We start from the raw sequence: 16475 nt of genomic DNA, 5'->3' as shown, positions 1-16475 counted from the left end.
TCAAAGATTCCATCAAATGGTGGGGTGCCATGAAATGAGAAGTGGAGTTGCTTTGGACTTTAGTGGAAGAACCATTAGCATAAAGGGGTCACTACAAGAAACAAGATTTTTAGTGGAGGCCAAGACCGTCACTAAAAGCATAAAAACTCGTCACTAAAAGTTTTAGTAGCCGCTAAGTTGGTCGTCACAAGCTGTCACTAAAAAGTCTATCACAAATAGTATTAATGGCAATTATTAGCTGGCCGTCACTAAAAATACCATTTAGTGACGGCCGGATGTGACGGTCACAAAAATTTTTTTAGTGACAACCACAGTCGTCTGCCACTAATGTCATTTTTTGTGACGGTCATGGCCGTCACAAATAATGACTCTTCAGTGACGGCCACCGTTGTCACAGGTAATGAATTTTTTGTGATGGCTTTGCTGGTTGTCACAAATGATAAGATTTTAGTGATAGTGTTGGCTGCCACAAAATGAACATTTTTTAGTGACCACATTATATTGGTTGCCACAAAAAGTGTTTGACAGATACTTTTAGTGAGAGTCATGGCTGCCACAAAAAAAAAAAAAAAGACATTTTTAGTGACCATTTTTTGTTGGTCATCACAAAAAGTGATTTTTATAAAATTTTCTCACAACCCACTGCTTGTTTTTCTATATTTTAAACCCTATTAATTTAATACATTGTATCCAAAATAAATACCATTCTAATCATCAAGAAACTTTAGAAAACAACTCTAGTCAATTAATAATTGACTAGCACTTTACATTTACATTGTCATAAAAAAAAGATATCTAACAATTTACAATCACATTGTCATAAAAAAAAAGACATCCGACACTTTACATCAAACAATTAAGTCTAGTCAATTGTTATTTCTAATCCTTCATGCCCTAACATCTTCCACAAAAACTTCAAAAATTGATTGTCTTTCTTTGACTTGGTTCAATTCTGTCGACAACGCTTCATTTTTCTCTTTCAAAAGTTGCATTTTATTTTTCAAACCATTATTATGTTGTCGCATTTGTTTTAGTTCTGTAACAAGCTCATAACGAGATGGAATCTTTCCAAGGACAGAAGAAAGAGTTGGTCCGAATCCATACCCACGAACACGTCTATGTCTTTCTCTTCCCGTTACTTCAGAAAAAATTTCATTTTCATCTATAGCTTGAGAAGGTTCTTCCTCAGTTCTTTGGGTTACTAAAGATTGAATTTTGTCTTGAAATTTGATAATAAATAAAATAGATATGTTATGACATAATACTAAAATATATATCACAATAACAACATAAATTGTTTAAAATAAAATTTACCACTATTCTTTTGATGTGGAATCAACCATTGACCCATCTTTTTTCTTGTGTGTCACCTTGAACATTTCCCATGCAGACGGTTCATGTCCTAATATTTTAGCCTGTATTAAATAGACAAGTTAATCAACAACAAAAAAAAAAAAATTGTTAATGAGAAAGATGTATAAATGATTTAAATTATACCTGTTCAGCTCTAACTGGAGCAAAACTTCTAGTGCTTGTAGTTTTAGTCATTGTTTGCTTTGACCAATTAGACTTATTACGAGCACAAGAAACCTATATGTAAGACCAAATACAATAATCATGTTTTAAATAATTAAAGTAACTTGTGCATAAAAAAAGTAAAGGGTATAGAATACTTGAAACTCATGTGAGCTCAACCAACTGACACATTGTCTCCATTGTCCTTGGTCGATTGATGTTGGAGAAAACTTAATTCGATCATCATCATTGTCATATGCATCATAATAGTCAACCTTCAACTTATATCTATGGTTTGTAAAAGCCCTTCCCATCTGTCCAAAGATCCAATTTTTTCTTACTTCGTTTTCATCAAATTCAAATTTCTCCTACACAAGTTAAAAGAAAAAGTTGTTTGAAACGTTACAAGTCATGAAGAATGATTTAATACAATATCATATAAGTATAATATAGAATAATTATTGATCTTACCAGTACATAAGAATACATTTTATTCTTATTGTCTTGTGGAACATCTTCCCAACACTTGCAAGAAATTGGTGCATCTTCACATACTTTAACAATCTTGCCAATATGACTTGCAAACACATTAGCATTTGATCCAATGGCTTGACCATAATTATTGAATTCCAATGGCAATTTTTGACCAGGAGCCAAAGATGTTAGTATTTTATTCTTTGTTTTCCCTCGACCTCTTTTTCTTGCATTAGATGATGATGATCCTATACAATAAATATATGATAAATAAAAACTAATAATTATTTTATCATTTTACAGATGAGAAAACCAAACTATTAAAACATAGATAATTATTTCTTACCAGCGCAACTTTGTTTTGTAGATGGATCAAAATTAGGTGGTGTGACAAGAGTTTGTTCGTTGGTTTCAGTTATACCCTCCATTGGCTACAACATAGACTTATATATAGAAAGTGACTAAAGAAAAAGGAAACACTGAAATACACTAAGCTTTAGAAAAATGGAGGGAAAAAAAAAAAGAAACATATCAAAACTAAGCAAGCAAGACATATAAAATCAATCATCATCACTTAAAACTGGTTTTTGTTTCCTTCTTCCTCTAGTCTTTCTCTTTCTCTTAACTGAAGGATACATTATTTTTCTTCGTTGTCTTGATGTCCCTTCTTCAAATGCAATCTCTAGCGGAATGTCACTTCTATGGCATGAAAACTCAATCATTTAGATTCGCATCTTGGGTTGAACATTGGCCAATGTTTGATAGATCATTTTGTTGAAATGGTTCATCACTAATGGCTTCATAGGCATCCATATCATAAAAGTTTCGAGGTTGTGATCGTTAAACAACATACCAATTAGGTTCCCCTATTTCCCTTACATAAAACACTTGTTCAGCTTAGCAAGCAAGTATAAATGGTTCATTAGTCTGCAATGATCTATCAAAATTTAAGGAAGTGAACCCGTAATTATCTGTCTTGATTTCTCTTCCTTTATTGCATACATCTCTCCAATCACACTTGAATAGTACTACTCGTAAACCGCCAAGATATTGCAATTCGATAATATTCATTAACACGCCATAGTAATCCACATTACCAAGGGTTGGGTTACCATCTCTCGCAGTTGCAAAACTATTAGTTTCCCCTCTCACGAAAACTCCACTATTTTGAGTTTTCAATTCTTTCTCTCGATCTCGGGTGTGGAACCGAAAACCATTAACAATGTAGTCTTTGTATGACAATGCACTATGATTTGGCCCTCGAGCAAGTGATAACAAATGATTGGTGACTTTGTCATTTTTTGAATTATACATTTGTGTCACCTATCCATTTAAAGGGAAATGGGTTAAATAACAATATAGTTCAAATGGATGGCATTGAACATTTAACCACAAAGCATTTAAATGATACATATTGGATCTTAATATACTTACTTATGCTCAAACCAACTTGGAAATTCTCTATTGTGAATGTTTTCTACGTTTCTGGGATGGGAATGGGCTAGAGATTGGACCACCAATTGTTTGTGTTCTTTATTTTAAATTACACACAAAAAGCAGTAAGAGAAATTTCATGGAAAAATAATTGTTATAAATTAATTGGTATATAATATGTCAAAATTATCACTTACTCTATGAATGATTGGATTTCATCACAATTTTTAAGGACATATAATCTAGCTTGGGACCATTCCTCTCTTCCAAGCTCACATTGAGTCGCTTTTCCTAAAGCACGACCTGTTTGAGTAAACACAGATAATCCACCAATTGTTTTCACACCATCCCCGTCAGCATTTCTTTCAATGCGATTGAATTTCGTTTCACATCCTTTTAGGTATCTAGAACAAAAATTAAGGTATTCTTCTGCAAGATATCCCTCTGCAATTGAACCCTCTGGACAACTCTTATTACAGACATAAGATTTCAATGTGCGTAAATACCTGTCAAAGAAATTGATAACTTTTCTTAAACTCCTTAATAAGGGGGTAAACTTTTTTTTTTTTTCCAAAAAAACTAGTATGAATAAGAACATGTACAAACCTTTCAATTGGATACATCCAACGATACTGGACAGGGCCGGCAATCTTAGCTTCACTAGGTAAGTGAATAGGCAAGTGTTTTATAATGTTGAAAAAAGTTGGAAGGAAGATTCGTTCTAATTTGCAAAGAGTTTCAGCAATTTGGAGTTCAAGTTCATTTAATCTTTCAACCCTCAATACTTTGGAACAAATCTCTCGAAAAAAATTGCTCAATTCAATCAATGCACCAAAAACATCCTTAGGGAGAAGGCCCCGTATAGCAAGAGGGAGTAATCGTTGCATAAGAATGTGGCAATCATGACTCTTTAAGAACAAGATTTTGCTCTCCTTGATATTAACACACCTTGAGATATTCAACAAATAACCATCTGGTACTTTAACTTCTTTCAAAAATTCACACAACATCAATTTTTCTTTGAAGACAATATGTAACATGCAAGAGGTATTTTATCATCTTCACCGGGTAGGTGGAGTGTCTCTCTAATGCCCATCTCTTTCAAGTCCATGCGAGCTTTCTTACCATCTGTCAATTTTCCTTGAATATGCATGATCGTTCCAATGACATTACCACATACATTTTTTTCAATGTGCATAACATCTAGATTGTGACGCAACAAAAATTCTTTCCAATAAGGCAGCTCAAAGAAGATACTTTTTTTCTTCCAATGTTTTAACCAAGTATCATTAGAATTATCCCATTTTCCTTTTTCAACAGTGCATAATTGTTCAAACACATCATATCTAGACAGTTGTGGAGGTCGGTCCCTACGTTCCACCTTTCCATTGAAATGAACTTTATTATTACGCCATTTATGGTTCCTAGGTAAAAATCGACGGTGGCCCATATAGCAAATTTTTTTCCCATAACTTAGCCAATGAGACTCGGTGTGTTTGTTGCAATAAGGACAAGCCCACTTTCCCTTTGTACTATATCCAGACAAATTTGCATAGGCAGGAAAGTCATTAATAGTCCATAAAATAGCTATATGCATCTGAAAATTTTGTTTCTTTGAGGCATCATACGTTTGAACACCGGTCTCCCATAACTCCTTCAATTCTTCAGTCAAATGTTGCAAATAAACATCAATGTGATTTCCAGGGGCTTTTGGACCAGGAATAAGTAAGGTTAATATGAGATAAGGCTGTTTCATGCACATCCAAGGGGGCAAACTATATGGAACTACAATCACAAGCCATGTACTATGAGCAATGCTCATTGAGCCAAATGGATTAAATCCATCACTTTCCATTCCAAGTCTAACATTACGAGGTTCAATTGAAAACAAAGGATAATGCTCATCTAACTTTTTCCAAGCTTCAGAATCAGCTGGATGACGTAATAACCCATCCTTAACACGTTTATCTTCGTGCAATCGCATATTTGAAGCTGTTTTGGATGACATATATAGCCTTTGAAGCCTTGGGGTTAAAGGAAAATACCTCAGGATTTTTGTAGGTACCTTTTTCCCAGTTACATCTTCTTTTCCTGCCACTGACTTCCACCTAGGAGCACCACATTTCACACATTCATGATAATTTACATATTCTTTTCGAAAAAGTATGCAATCATTTAGGCATGCATCTATCTTTTCATAATCGAGTCCTAAAACTTGGATGAATTTCCTAGCTTCATAATAAGAAGAAGGCACAGTTTCACTCACTGGAAATGTAGATCTTATTATCTCAAATAGCATGTTGAATGAATTGTTACTCCACCCACTTAAACATTTCAAATGCAACAGTTTCACAAGAAATGAAAGCTTCGACACATGGGTGCATCCTAGAAATAAAGGTTGTTCGGCATCATGCAATAATTCATAAAAAAAATTTGCACTCGAATTCGGTTCATTCTCGTTAGATGAATCATGACCCATATCAATATTAACATTTGGCAACCCAAAGGCTTCTTCCAGCATAGGACGCATATCGCCATTATCATTGTTGTCATCATCCTCATCACTAATCTCTACTTCAACCAATACCTCTTCCCCGTGGTAGTACCAACTAACGTAATTCTTAACTATTCCATACCTAACTAGATGAAACTTGACATCATCTTGACAAAAAAAATATGTATTGTTGCATTGTAGACAAGGACACTGAATTTTTCCATCTATGCGTGGGTTTCTGAACTCGAATTCAAGGAAATCATTAACTCCATTCAAGTATTGGTCACAAAGTTTGTCATCCAATTGCATCCAACTCCTATCCATCACACTAATTAAAAATAAATATAAAAAAATGTAAGGTACAAGTTTTTAAACATCCATTAGACAGTCTAAACATAATAGACAAATAAACACATAAATTAGGGTGATCTCCCACCACCCGGAGGGAGTGATAAAATCTCCATCACTCACGGATACACAATGTCAATGTACATATATATATACACGGGAATGCCCGTGCCTAAAGGTACGGTGTAAATAATATAAGATTAAATATTAAATAAAAAATAAAAATTAAAGTTATTGTATATTTATTTTCTCTCTCTTAACGTTTTATAATAAAAATTAAATTAAAAAAAATATTCTACAACCTGAACAAATTAAATTAAAATTTAAATATCAAACAATACATACTAGTTAGTGTTATTATTGCCAATCAAATATAAAAAAATTAAATATCAAATACTACTACTACTACTGTAAATAAAAATAAAAATTAAAATGCACACCAATTAGTACTATTGTTACCAATCAAATTACAATTACATATAAAAAATAAACATTATATTTTCATTCACCAAAAGAGTGGGTTAGAATTTTACAAAAAATGAGTTAAAGCTTTACAAAATATATATGTTTTACAAAAAATATGTCAATAACATGTCTTCAAACATGTGTTTGCCTGAACTTTCTCCTCATTACTTTCCAAAAAGTCTTCGTATCAATTTGTATGTATCCCCAATAAGGAACATGCACAATAATCTAGTAATTTGTGAAACAAAAAAAATATAGATTAGTACATTTGTTGGAAATATGCATGTCAAAATATACTTTGAGATTGAAATTACCTTATTACATCCCTATCAAAGCAGGGTAGTTGTATTTCTCTTTTTAAGCTATATATATTTTTCGATCCAATCCTTAAGAAGTCCATATTTCAAATTATTATTAAATTAAAATTTAAAAAAATTATATAATCAATAGAAATAAATCTACATGGTAATAGAAAAAATTAGTAAACTATATTTATAATTTTTTTTAAATGATAAGAAAATGCATATCCAATGTTAAAGTGATTTTTAGGCTTATCTCACAAATGCGAATAGTATTAACGTTACGCTCATCGCAAATAACAACATTAACATTTTTTTCTTGAAGGAATCGAACCTATACATGTAAACACTTTAGAGTGATAAATAAAACTTTATATACATAAATAAAAAAATTAGTAAACAAAGTCGATATTACAGTTCGGTGTAAGTCGCCATCCACCTGTAAAGTATGAGGAAAAAAATTAGATATGATAAGTATTTTTTTTTAAAAAAAAAATAGGCTTTACATTAAATTTATATGAAAAAAAAACTTACTTGAACAAAAATAGTAATATTGTCCATAACTGTTGCACTTCAACCTAAAAAACAAATCAATTGCTAATAATAAAATTAAATATTTTTTTAAATAAATAACCGAATCAAATAATAGAATAGATGATAAGAAAAAAAAAATATAAACCAAAATGATAAAAGGCCAACCTAATGTTTAGAATAAATGTATTTTAACAATTATATTAAACCCAAAATCAAAATCTGGTATGAATAATTATCAATTTGAAAAGTCCAAGAAAAATAATTGGAAAGTAAAATTAAGGAAGATGACGACCCTAATTTTTTAAACCCAATAATTTTTTTATAAAAATAAAAATGAAATAGCATTTATGTTGGGTTAAATGGGCTTCCGGACAAATTATCATTGACTGTTTTTAGTTTAAATTAATAGAGGATTTGCTTGGTACATGAAATTATCAGACTATTTTTAGTTATTTAATTTAAATTTATAATTTTCAATGAGTTATAATTTACCTATCCTACTCTTATGAGTTATAATTTTTTTCAAAAAAACTTAAATAAGTTATATTATAATTATATAAAAAATAAATAAACACATATATTTGAGTCCAACTCATGAAAAAAAATAAAATTGTATAAACACATAATTGAATACAACTCATTTTCGTCCTATAAAATTTTTAAAAGATAAAATTATATATTTGGGTCCAACTCAATTGTATCCAATGTTAGAAATTGTTAAAATTAAAATATTTGAAATTTTTTTTTGAATAAATGTTTGAAGAAAAGTGTACCCAATGTCCTAGTTTTTTTTTTCTTTTGTTATATTTTTTGTGCTTCCAGTATTAAATTTCCTTTCTCTAGAAAGATGACAAAAATTACAATTTACAATTTTTATATGGATACACATATACATGACACTAATTTATAATTTAAATTAATACACATATACATGACACTGATTTAAAATTTAAATTTAATTTGTTATTAAAATTAATATAAAAAAAATCTCGATTAAAACTAAAGCTATATTACATGAAAATGTATATGAATGGGTGAGATAAAATTTAATATCTCTGACCAAAGTACTTAATTAAATAATTTTCATTCATTTTAATTGAATTAGATCAAATGGCCATTACCTAAATTCTTAATTTTTAATTTCATTTTACAAATTATTATTAATTTTAAATATAATTATTATGAATTCGTATTTATTATTTTACATTATAACTATCATAAATTAGAATTATTATAAAATGGTCCACTACCTAAGTATTTATTATAAATTATCATTATGGTCCCAATCTTTGTTTCCAATGAGACACACACAGCGCGTATACATACACTAAGAATTTTGCTACAACAGTATACATATTTTATAATATATAACAGAATGTACACACGCACACACAATGCTGAAATACATACACACAAAATACACACGCACACAGCAGAATGTACACAAATTGACTACAACGGCACACAAAATGTAAATACACACACACACACAATGTTTTGCCTGGGCTCATTGCCTCAAGGAAGAAGTCGCATACTGTGTGCTTCCTTGCTTCTTTAATATATAATATAGATTATTATATACATACATATATGCAAGCACGGCAGAGTGCTGCCTTGCTTCTTTAATCTTTATAATATATAGATTATTATATACATACATATACATATAGATTATTATTTACATCTATGAAAGAGAGAGAGAGTGACTGAGAAATCAAAACAAAACCCAGAATGAATTGACACTCTCAAAATTTGCAGCAGACTCACCACAATCAGACGCAGTCTTGGACGCACAGAGAAACTATGAAAGGGAGAGAAAGAGACCTAGAAATCTGAATCAGCTTGCCAGAGAACAAAACCCAGGAACCATGCTTCACAAAAAACCCACTGCGCCCTCCATCTACCTGAGACCAAATACATACCCACATTATATAAATACAGACCCACATTGTATTTTCTAGAAGAAGAAGAATATATAAAGAAATATATACACATACACACAGTCGCGATATACGTACAATGAGGAGAGAGAGAATGAGAGATACATACAGTGACTTAAAGCTTCATGTGCGACAGCAGAAACCTTAGAGCAACCTCAGAGCTGATTCAGCAACCGTAGAGCAACCTAAAGCTTCAGCAACCTTAGAGCAAAACGAATAGAATAACAAAAAAACAAAGAACACAGCATAACGAATGAGAGATACACAGTGATATGATGCGCGGACACAGCACAAAAAATAAAGAACACAACACAAAATCTAAAGCCGTGATATGATGCGGAAAATGAAACTAAAACTAAACTAAAGGAACTATATACACACAGTGACTATATACATACAGTCGCGATGGATATACATACACTGAGGAGAGAGAGATAAGAGATGAGAAGGACACACACTGAATGAGAGATACATACTTTGAGCGGTACACACTTTGAGCAGCGATGGAGCTTCATGCGCGGACAGCTTCGGCGGATAGAGGGAAAAAGAGAAAGGGAGGTAGTGAGAGAGAGAGAGAGAGGATTGAGACGACGGGTGGGTGGCAGTGACTGAAAGAGTAGGAGAGAGAGAGAGAAAGAGAGAGGCAGCTGCTCACATGTCCATCAATTAGCCATTGAGCTGCCGCAAATTAGGCGGGAAGATTTTTAATCTCAACCATCAAATACATAAAAAATAATCCCAGCCATTGAAATGTCTCAAAAGTCAGACATTTTCAAAAACCTTCCTGTTTTATTATATAAATTCATTAATATTCTATACCTATAAATTAGGATGATCTCCCACCACTCGAAAAGAGTGATAAAATCCCCATCACTCACGGGGTATGTACATACACAATGTCAATGTACATATATATATATATATATATTCACTAATATTCTATACCTATAAATTAGGGTGATCTCCCACCACTCGGAGGGAGTGATAAAATCCCCGTCACTCACGGGATACATACCTCTTACGATGCAAATACAATCCCAAATAACACAACAATTTGAAAACAAACCAACACTACAAGGGAAATGAGAAGGGTGACAATATTAGATTAACAAAGTAATTATTTCACATTGCACATTGCACCTCTATTTAGATTAATAAACATCAGTAATAAAGTCAGTCTAATTTCTTGTACTCATCCATAATAACAAGACAATAAAGAAAATTTTGAGCTAGGAAAGTAAGAAAATTTATGTGCAAAAGATCTAATAGACGGAATTAACCATATATCCAAAATCCACTATTATTTCTTGATTAAAAGGAATTCCTATTCCTCCTATAGATGAATAGATCTAACAAAGAAAGTGAAAGTAAATAGGGCCAAGGGCCAATTAACACGATATTATCTAATTCATAAGTGTTGATATTATCTGATTCATAAGTGTTCTTATTATCAAAATGAGTAATATTGATAAAAGTTTGTTTCATAACTATTTTTTTTTTTTAGAGTACTTAGATTGGTTTAATTATTCTAATTATTTCAATTTTTTCATCACTATTTATTAATTTAAGATTTTAGCTAAACTCCAACAAAAATTTATTACTATTATTAAATTATTAATGAGTAATATTAATTTAAGATTTTTTCATCACTATTATTTATTAATTTAATTATGCTGAATTCATTTGTATTTTTTAATTTCAGATAATAAAGCTACCGGAAGATGCACCTAAATTCATCAATGTCAAGCAATTGGTGCCGACTATTTTCCCTTTTAATGACGATGATGACCTCTTGTGGATTAGTTATTTGCTGAAGGCTTTTCCTCTATTGCACAAACTACAACTAAATGTGAGTGGATGCTTCCTTTTCACCTAATAAAAACTTAATAAAGGTTCCAAGTCCATTGTTCTCCATTGTTCTGTCAATTGCTATGTGTCTATTGACAATTAGTAAAGGATCATACAGCAAATCACCCGACTCCACCATCTGTTCCTTAACAGTTATTTTGCCCAAGCTTTATCATACCGACGGACAACCGAAGAAACCTTCCCGGCTGCCCAAGCTTTTTCCTTAACACACAATGTAAAGCATCGGGACAACAATTATTAAAATGATAAGTTGGGACACAGCAGGGATATGTTATAATAAGATTACGTACGAATGCATGTGTAACACACATAAAAATGAAAGAAATAGTTATTTATTCAAAAATAGACTACTTTACATTCTAGGAGATGGTTAATTAATAATATATGTATTTTATTTTCAGATAAAGTGTATCTCTGGCATCTTGTTTTCAATATCCATACAATCTTATTAGTTGATTAGATAGTTTAAAATGTAATATTATTAATTAATAAAATTATTTAAAGTTAAAAATAAGATATAATAAATTTATTTTACCATTCTATTATATCAAAACAAAAGCGTACTAAAATGATGATGAATATAATGATCATTTCATTTCTATTTATACAAAAAAATATACAAAAACTACACAAGTTTGCACAAAAAAGCAGAGATAATACAAACCCTTTTGCCATCAAAAGGCAACAGGTTTTATAGTCAACTGCTATACCAAGATATATCTCACAAAACATGTCATTAATGTACTGTACAACAAAAAGGATTCTCATTGGTATCTGCCCAATCCAGAAAGAGAACAAAAAACAACTGAAATGATTGTATACTATAATAAGACCATCTTGACATATCATTGATTACCTACTACAATGACAGCACCCTAATACGAATTATATCGTATACAATTGGGTTGCCACCAAAAACTACAAACATCAAACATTCCATGGATGAATTAAGAAAACTCACTTAATACCTAAGTACATAAGAACAAATTTTAACAGATCAACTGACTTAACAAACAATTGGAGGAAAAACTTACTGAACCATCATCAAGATTTAAGCAAGATCACTATTTGAAGATCCTATGAAGTGCTCATCCATCAATTTCACTTAATGTTCCCCATCGAATACAAACAAAAAATGACAAGCTTCCACACTTTCAGGAAATGAACAAGTTAACAAAGTGTGACATAAATCTGGAATAAGATTTTTACAAGCTAGAGGAGGGAACAGAAAAACACAGCATAATTGTTGTTTCATATCTTCATTATGGCCAAAATGCCCAAACTCATCAACTGATAAAAGAACTACTACCTGGGTGCCTGAATGATTCATTGGATACGCACACCTAGCAGAAAATATCTATAATAAGTGAGACGTAAAAACCTCAAAAGCTAAGCCCCTGTCAAAACTTACCCTTCCAAAAAAAACAGACATGAAACAGGTTATTTAAGGAAAAAATGGAAGCAAAGGTATCTTTATATAACACGTGAAATTCAAACTATAGTAACTAGAACTAACCACCAGACGACCAACAGCAGTTCAAGCTTTTAAGAATTCAAATATTAGTTGCAATTACATGGTACTCATGGTATTGCTTGGAGCTTATTTCACAATGAGGGAAGTTCTAAAATATTATCCAAACCTAAATAAAAAAATATATTAGTAAACTCCATGTACCCATCAGAAAATGTAAATTAACTGTCTCCAAGTTCAATATCAAATCAAACATCATTAAATTGAGCTAAAAAGGTACTTGCACTTTCTTTCTATTATATAATGAAGCTTAATTGAAAAGGAAACTGATCGAATATGGGAGCATGTAAGGGCAATAGTTTGAAGGAAAAAGACTTGTTTCTTTACAGGAAATGCCATCCATAGAGCTCCTAAAACACCTACAGCTATTCTAAAACTAATCTTACTGCATATCGTAATGTAATACCATTTAAATTCTATCTTATGATCTATTAAAAGTCCTAACAAAATCAAAATAGAATAAGATAAATCAAAGACTCGTAATAACTAAAAAAGAATAAATTTATTTGCTAATTAAAAGAAAAGGACCACAAGTTATTCCACAACTGCACATGCTAGACACGTACTGAAATATTATTACAGCCATGGAGTCATGGAATTAGAGCTTATCTTCTTTCCATAACTAGCTACTCCAAGGCTTTCCATAACTCCAAGACTGCAATAATATTTCATTTTCAATTAAAGACCTTTTTTTTGGCTACTGCACAGTCCCAAAACTATTAATTAAATCTCCAACTCAGCTGGCAAAAGGATCTGACTGGTCACCAACTTCACAAGAACATATTTCTTTAGTTCCTTTTTCCTAGCTAATTAAAAAATTTATTTAATAAATTAATTAAAATTTAACACATGTACTGAATCACAACAATGAAAGATGACTACTATTATTTATTACATTCTCTCTTGGATACATTGGCATCTTTTACTTATTCACATGACTAGCTATAAATCAAAATACCATTCCATTTCCAACACAACCCGAATTGTCATTATTTTCTCACTAGATGGACCTTTCGATTAGTTCAAACAAAACAAAAGATGCCAATAACCAATGCCATCTCAAATACATGAAACTCATAGCAAAGAAGATTTAAAAGGTAAATAGCACAAAACAAATAAGAAAAACAGACTCTTGTATTCATTTAATCTATAATAAATATTTAATGGATGTATTATTAGAATCATATCAAGTTAGTCACAAGGACTTCTGTTATCAAGTTTTGAGCAGGTAAGCATATTTATAGGTCTTGCACCAAACTTACATATATAGTTGCTCCAACTTAGAATTTTCATGGCCTACATTTTGGGGAATTCTTATCATTCTTTGAGCATATGGTTTCGAATACATTTTGGACAGCTTACCTTCTTCTATATTCATAGGTTGATTTCAATAAATTCAACCAAAGTTGTTGAGAAAAAAGATCAAGATCAAACCAGTTATAGCTTACATTTAATTAATTTAAAACCTTAAATCTGAAACTCTAAATTCCCCAAATTAATTGATTGAAAATTGAAAACACAAGAAATGTATGCTAATACAATATGTAATAAACACAAAATAATTTCTCATGAGTCGTTGCCCTTCCAAAGGAGGACTGGAAAGGGTAAGAGGCAGTGGGACCATGTGGTCCTAAACACAGGTAGATAAGTTTTTATAATAATAGAGGAATGTTCACAATTAGACTTTATCCAATTTCAATAAATTTAAAACCAAGGCAGCACTATCTGATATAATAGTCAAACTAGTATAGACTAGCAGTAAACGGTCCAAGAACAGAGCACCAATCAATCAAATAGATCCAACGTATACAAACCAATCCAATGACGGCCAGTAAACAACATCACATCGCAAAAACTAAAGCCTACACGTACAAAATAACAATGCACTTCCATATCACAAACCACACACACATTTTGCACATAGATATTTCCGCAATCAATTAGATTTTCAGATGACAAGCATAGATTGAACCACTTATTCATCAGATCTCCAATGAAATCGTGAAAGACAAATTGAAGATCAGTGAAAATGTGATAACCAAGAAGTTAACAGAAAGAAGTAACAGATTTGAGATTGATTAGTGGTGTTTCAGAGGTGAAACAATATCGATAGCGCCAGTGACGAGAACACGAACGGCATCGCGCCAGTGACGAGAAGCCGGAAATGGAGACGGAGAAGAGATGGAGAAGGAGCCGAAGCCGAAGAAGGAGACGAAGCCGGAGAAGGAGATGGGGTGGAGGCAGGAGAGATGAGGGATATGGAGGGAAATGACTATGGAGGCGGGAGAGATGAGGGAGGGAGATGAAAAATATATTTTGCACAGTTTTTGATATATACATTTTGTTTAAGTAAAAAAATATATTTGATATATATACATTTTGCACAATTTTTATAGGTTTTTAATAAGTAAAATATATATTTTGTTTATTTTTAAAGTTTTATAAATAAAAAGATACTTTGTTTTTAATTATTAATTATATTTTATATTTTTAATTATAAAAATATATTATTAATATAATTATAAAAATTAATATATTATTAATAATTATAATTATTATTAATAATATACTTATTCAAGCTTCCCCGCGGCTTATAGCAAACGTTTTTTATTTATAATTAATAATAAGAATAAGTATATTATTAATAAATAATTATAAAAATATATTGAAATAAAAAATATACTTCTTAAGAATATTAAAAGAAGAATGAGTTCTATTATGAAATAAAAATATATTAAAATATACTTTTTAATAAAATATTTTTTATTAATTATTAATTATTAATTGCTATTCTTAGTTTTCATAAATAATCCACTTTTAGTGGCTGCCATACTTGACCGTCACAAATAGTTATCTTTTAGTGACCACCCACGCCAGCCCCCACAAATAAGTAACAAATACTTCCACTTTTAGTGGCTGCCACTTGTGGCCGTCATTAATAATGCACCTTTTGTGGCCGCCTAGGCCGACCATCACAAATAAGCATAAGTGTTTTGGGCACAAAAGTGGCTGGTACCAACACTCCACATTTCGTGGCCGCCACTCATGGGCATCACTAATAATGTTCTTTTTGTGGCCGCCTAGGCCGACCGTCACTAATAATGAGCTTTTTGTGGCCGCCAACACCGACTGTCACAAATAAGCATGTTAGTACCCAATAACAAATACTGCATCTTTAGTGGCCGCCACCTATAGCTGTCACTAATAATGTACTTTTAGTGGCCGCCACCTATAGCTGTCACTAATAATATGCTTTTTGTGGCCGCCTAGGCCGACCATCACTAATAATGAGTTTTTTGTGGCCACCAACACCGACTGTCACTAATAATGTGCTTTTTGTGGCCGCCTAGGCCGACCGCTCACTAATAATAAGCTTTTTATGGCCGCCAACACCAGCTGTCACAAATAAGCATGTTAGTACCCAATAACAAATACTGCATCTTTAGTGGCCGTCACCTATAGCCGTCACTAATAATGTACTTTTAGTGGCCGCCACACCTATGGCTGTCACTAATAATGTGCTTTTTGTGGCCGCCTAGGCTGACCGTCACTAATAATGAGTTTTTTGTGAC

General features: G+C 31.7%; 2 protein-coding genes across 2 annotated transcripts in view; both read right to left on the bottom strand.

Annotated features, from left to right (window-relative positions):
• Positions 1–1316: 1316 nt before the first annotated feature.
• Positions 1317–16475, bottom strand: part of LOC127798735 (uncharacterized) — a 106446-nt gene continuing 91287 nt past the window's right edge. The window contains exons 3-7 of the mRNA XM_052332298.1: positions 10519–10574; positions 1987–2237; positions 1674–1883; positions 1498–1590; positions 1317–1415 (exon numbers count right to left, since the gene is read on the bottom strand). Coding sequence (XP_052188258.1) covers positions 1317–1415; positions 1498–1590; positions 1674–1883; positions 1987–2004 — 420 coding nt within the window. The 5' untranslated portion in view covers positions 2005–2237; positions 10519–10574. The remainder of the gene's footprint in view (positions 1416–1497; positions 1591–1673; positions 1884–1986; positions 2238–10518; positions 10575–16475) is intronic.
• LOC127799721 (uncharacterized) lies at positions 3617–6241 on the bottom strand. Its single transcript, XM_052333943.1, has 3 exons — positions 4944–6241; positions 4030–4083; positions 3617–3929 (listed from the first exon to the last, which is right to left on the bottom strand). Exons 1-3 carry the CDS (start codon positions 6239–6241, stop codon positions 3617–3619), a joined length of 1665 nt encoding a protein of 554 aa, XP_052189903.1.

The sequence above is a fragment of the Diospyros lotus genome, chromosome 4 (genome assembly GCF_014633365.1).
Source record: "Diospyros lotus cultivar Yz01 chromosome 4, ASM1463336v1, whole genome shotgun sequence".
In the NCBI taxonomy this organism is placed as follows: Eukaryota; Viridiplantae; Streptophyta; class Magnoliopsida; order Ericales; family Ebenaceae; genus Diospyros; species Diospyros lotus.
This window is presented reverse-complemented; position numbering and strand designations above follow the sequence as displayed.

Bases quoted from the DNA above. Each gene is read 5' to 3' on its own strand.
- LOC127799721 (XM_052333943.1), bottom strand. From the start codon at position 6,241: ATGGATAGGAGTTGGATGCAATTGGATGACAAACTTTGTGACCAATAC. The intron at 4,084-4,943 runs GTGGGCTTGTCC...TCACTTACCTAG, and splicing joins GGATATAGTACAAAGGGAAA to TGAAGCTAAGATTGCCGGCC. The intron at 3,930-4,029 runs GTTTGTACATGT...TTTCTTTGACAG, and splicing joins TGGATGTATCCAATTGAAAG to GTATTTACGCACATTGAAAT.